The following is a 4,488-nucleotide window of genomic DNA, read 5'->3' as shown; positions in this document are numbered from 1 at the left end:
TGACAAAGGCTTCAGGGGCTCCGTGCTGACCGTGGAGTGTAGATGGATCTCAAATAGCTGAATAGGAACTTCACAACGTATATATTTATTACTCAAACTCCAAAAATCACATAAGGAATAAAAAGAAGTATCGATATATTCTGACTTTAGTTCAGATGGAAAGTAAGAATTAAAACCCACACCAATAGGCAGACAGCACAGCATTGCATTTCACCAGCTCTTCCCTGGTTAACCAACTTATTTTGGGCATAAAAATTATTTCATTTTATTTGGTGTCGCAAGAATTTAGCTGAACTGGAATAGTTGAATAATTAATATTATCCAAAGCGGGGCATCAAATGTTAGTGAAGGAGGTGATGGAAGCATGCAGAGGGCAAACTGGTACAGTCTAAGGCCCCCGTCCTGCAGTTCCCTCTGTGCAAGCAGGTTCCCGTACTCCTGCAGGTCTCCAGTCCCAGGGACCTGCACCGAGTCACCTGCAGGACTGGGAAATTATTGTGCTTCTCAGCTCGCTAGAAAGGACATTTTTCCGTATTCCTGCTTTCAGTGGCGCGCAGGGAGCATGCTGTTCTATTCCCTGCTGCAAATGCACAGTGTAGGGGAGGGGGAAATCCTGAAAAATATTGTGCAGCACCATTGATTCAGTACAGAGGGAAGCTGGGATACTCAATTGCATTTGGTGGCTTCGGAAGTTTCACCAGCTTTGAAACAAATATTGCCTAGGTAACATCCTCACAGTGGTTGGTAGTTCAAAGAGGCTGGAACACCATCTTATTACTCTTATTAAACCAATTAACAATTCATCTCTCCTGATCCCTTCCGCACACGCACACAAAAACCCCCAAACAAAATAAAAACAGGAATAAAATAAATAAATAAATAAAGGCATTCCCAAAACATTTATTTCGCGTTTCTCTCTCTCTCAAATCAGACCAGCTTAGAGATACCAACTTCACCTACCTTCGCAAATTCAGCTAGGGTACGGAGTAACATGAAACTGCTTTAGACTCGTAAGACCTGAATTGTAACACTCTCGTGGTCACTCGTCTGCTTCTGGAAACCTGTCCTGAGAGCTGGTGAAGTCCGAACCCTTATTCCATTCCCACATATCAGTAACTCATTGGCTATATGGAAAAGAAGTGTATCCAAAGCACACAATGGCACATTAAGGTTGAAGAAAGCATTGGTAAAGGAGAATAAAACTACAGCAGTTGTTCAGCCTACTCTAACTAAATGTTGAGCCACTGCAGAACTCCTCCTCCAGCCCAACACGAAGTCAAATTGCGTCACCCCCTCGCCAAGACATTCTTTTGTGGTACGTTACTGGCACTTTATGTCAGTCTCATATGGTAGATACATGCACATTTGTCTGTGTGTTTACATACAAAAGGTCTGATAACAGTAAAACATTGTTCAGAGAGATATAAAAAACCCAAGGAGTTGCATTAGCCAAAAAAAGTGTTTTGTGAGAAACAACAATAAAAATGATATAACCACAGCTTTTCTTTTCTTTAAAATTAGATAAATACCCAAAGCTATGATTTCACTTGGGGCCTCTGTACCTTGACAGGGAGTCCAATGGAGTATATCTGAAGGCACTTAATATCCTCTACTCAGCTGTAAGATGGTTGCACGGGGAGCTGGGGAGCTTGGGATGTGATTTGGGGCATGGAGGAGAGAGATGGATGAAAACAAGCCCTGAAGAGCTGTGATCCACACAGCATCAGGCGCTGAAATGAAAACAAACGTACAACCCAGGTGTTGAGAAGGTCTCTCTTGAAAAAGAAAACTGCCAATTGCAAATGTCTTTGTGTTTCTATTGACAGAGCACTTCATGCAACTCTGACAGTGCATCATACACTCTTAGAGATATTTAGCTTTGTCAGTTCATTGACCTCCTCAGTTCCCGCTTCCTCACAGTCAGTCTTCTCTGCGGCTTTGCCAAACCTGCACCTCTCCTCTGCTCTCACCGCATCTTTCTGGAGCTTCTTGGTGGAAGGAAGGATGTCCTTGGTTTCTGAGTTATCTGTGCCATGGGCTATCTTATCAGAATTCTGTACAGAAGGCACCAGGTTGGCAATCTCATCCGTCGGAGATCGCCCAATGCTGCCATCCACTTGAACCCGAATGTCTGGAGATATAGACAACTGGTGATGTGGCACAATCCCATTGTCCATGCATTTTGGGTAAAGGTAGGTCTTCATCTGACCTTTCCCCTTCACATTGACTGTCCCCCTATAGTCAAAGTCATACCCCATCTTGTTTAGGATGCGGTAGCTCTCCTCACTCACCTGTATACGACACTCGACGCCAGTGGTGTCCATTCTGCTAGCAATGTTCACAGTGTCACCCCAAATGTCATACAACAACTTGGTGGTGCCAATGACCCCAGCAGTGAGGGGGCCGTGGTTAAAGCCAATCCTCAGTTTAAAATTAAACCACAGCATGTTATTGTTGAAGTCATCCACCACTCGCATCATTTCTTTGGCAAATTCAAAAAGGGTCTGCAGATGTCCATGGGGATGGTTGTTGTCCTGACACTGTGAGGTGTTCAGTCCTGAAGCGGCCATGTAGGTTGCCCCAATCGTTTTGATTTTCTCAATGCTGCTGTAATGCGGTTTGCTTAGCAGCTCATCAAAATCCCCAATCAATTCATTCAGGACTCTGTAGCACTCTTTGCCTCCTTCGTAGTTCTCCTCATAGAACTCGCTGAAGTTCACAATACTTGCAAAGATTACTCCGCCGCTGTCGTGGTTCTTGGAATAGCTCTGGGAAACTTTCAACTGCTCAGCCACGTGGTACGGAATAATATTCCTCAGCAACCAGTCAGCTTGATCCCTCATGCTCTGAATTTTGGTGCGATGAAGATCAGCCTCCACATCTCCATGGTAGTGGAGGCGGTAACTGACCTCAAACTCCCGATTCAGAAACCAGACCAGGAGAAGCAGAAGGAAGGAAACCAAAATCACTTCCTGACCGATCAGGTCTGCTGGCTTCTTCGTGTCATTTGGCACCGAACTGTTGCACGGACTTTTTCTGGAGCTGGAAGCAGAAGAAAGGGAAGAACATGAAAGATGCATTTAAAAACACAGACTTAGGGCACTGCCATTTCTGCTCCATAGTTAGAAACCCTTTTCTAGAAAAAAGCGTAGGAAGTGTACGTTACATACTAAATTATAAAATAGGCTTCGGTAACTTTACCTGCTGTTAAGCATGCTAAAGAATTAATTTCATTCTTAAACTCACTGAGTACTTCCTTAAAGGGGTATCATCAGGTTCAGCAATACAGAAATTGCCCAACCTTTACAGTAGTCCTATTTTAAGGACTTCACCACAAGGAAACAGTTATCGTTATATGTAAATATATAACCTAAAGCTCTACATGTAAATATGAATATAAAAATGCTTAATAATGCCTATATGTGTGTTTAGATATATGTGTGCACATGTATATCTGTCTAGGAGGGGTGTGTGTCTGTGTCTAAGTTTTGTGGAATTTATCTTTTTTTGTATTACCTCCAATATTCAGAAACATCTGCTTTATATATTCCTAGTGCTTTTCCCTTGTCTTCTCATCAAAGACCAGTAACCTTTGCAGTGTGCCTTTGATGTTAACACATGAAGGTTTTGGAAGAAGACAACCCTGTACAAGACACTTCATGGAGAACTGCATGTCTCCTGCATGAAAGCAGAGAATATGGAGCTCTGGGCTGACATCTTTCGTACATTATAACCACTGAAGCTTTTTATGGTGGAGACAGAAAGTTTCTCAAAGTGCCAAGATTAAAAAAAAAAAAAAAAAAGAAAAAGTCATGTCTCGCATAGATTGAGAATAATATTTCAAATCCTTTTGACAATTCGTTGACTGCCTGTGCAGATTATGAAGCACTGATGGAGGATGCTTCCAGTGCCAAACCGCCCTTAACAAGGAGACATCTGCAGTCTACAATCTCAACTTTCTGAAGAGATGCAAAGACACCAATTTAATCTGAGAAGATACCACCTATGCAATCTTAGAAACTAAGTCTAAACCCAGACAGATTGGCATGCAGTGATTTCTGGAGTCACTTAACTGCAATTTTTTCTGTAAAACTATGCCAAAGCTTAAGATTTGATATAAGCAGATACATGCTGAAGTTTTTCAAGCTAAGAGACGGTTTGATAAGGCAAAGCATCACATCAACCTTTCTCCTTGAAAAATAGAAAGGCAATCTGTATCTCAGTGTCTATCTGTATTTCTCTTATGAAGGTATGTTACCAAAAGAGATTAAAACTCAAAGCACAACTGTAGCAACAGCTCAAGAAGAGAAGACTAAATTTGTTTCTGTATTTCTGAGTTCAATTTGTTTCTTTATGTCCATGGGGGACATGCTTGCACTTCTGAAATCGAAGTGGACATTTTAGCAATTGAGCTATATTACAGACCCAGTTTCTTTTTCTGAACATTAATTCTCAAATATTTGATTGACAGAAAAGCGTGATGAAGCA

General features: G+C 41.9%; 1 protein-coding gene across 1 annotated transcript; it reads right to left on the bottom strand.

Annotated features, from left to right (window-relative positions):
• Nucleotides 1-1,796: 1,796 nt before the first annotated feature.
• Nucleotides 1,797-3,042, bottom strand: LOC104070072 (adenylate cyclase type 9-like; the record flags this gene model as incomplete). Its single annotated transcript, XM_009585784.1, has 1 exon — nucleotides 1,797-3,042. A coding segment is annotated over one exon (1,189 nt), but the record flags the coding sequence as incomplete, so codon positions are not given.
• Between the last annotated feature and the right edge of the window lie 1,446 nt (nucleotides 3,043-4,488).

This window comes from Fulmarus glacialis, unplaced genomic scaffold, assembly GCF_000690835.1.
Source record: "Fulmarus glacialis isolate BGI_N327 unplaced genomic scaffold, ASM69083v1 Scaffold49779, whole genome shotgun sequence".
Lineage (NCBI taxonomy): Eukaryota > Metazoa > Chordata > Aves > Procellariiformes > Procellariidae > Fulmarus > Fulmarus glacialis.
Note: the sequence above shows the minus strand (reverse complement) of the source record. Positions and strands in the feature narration are given on the sequence as shown.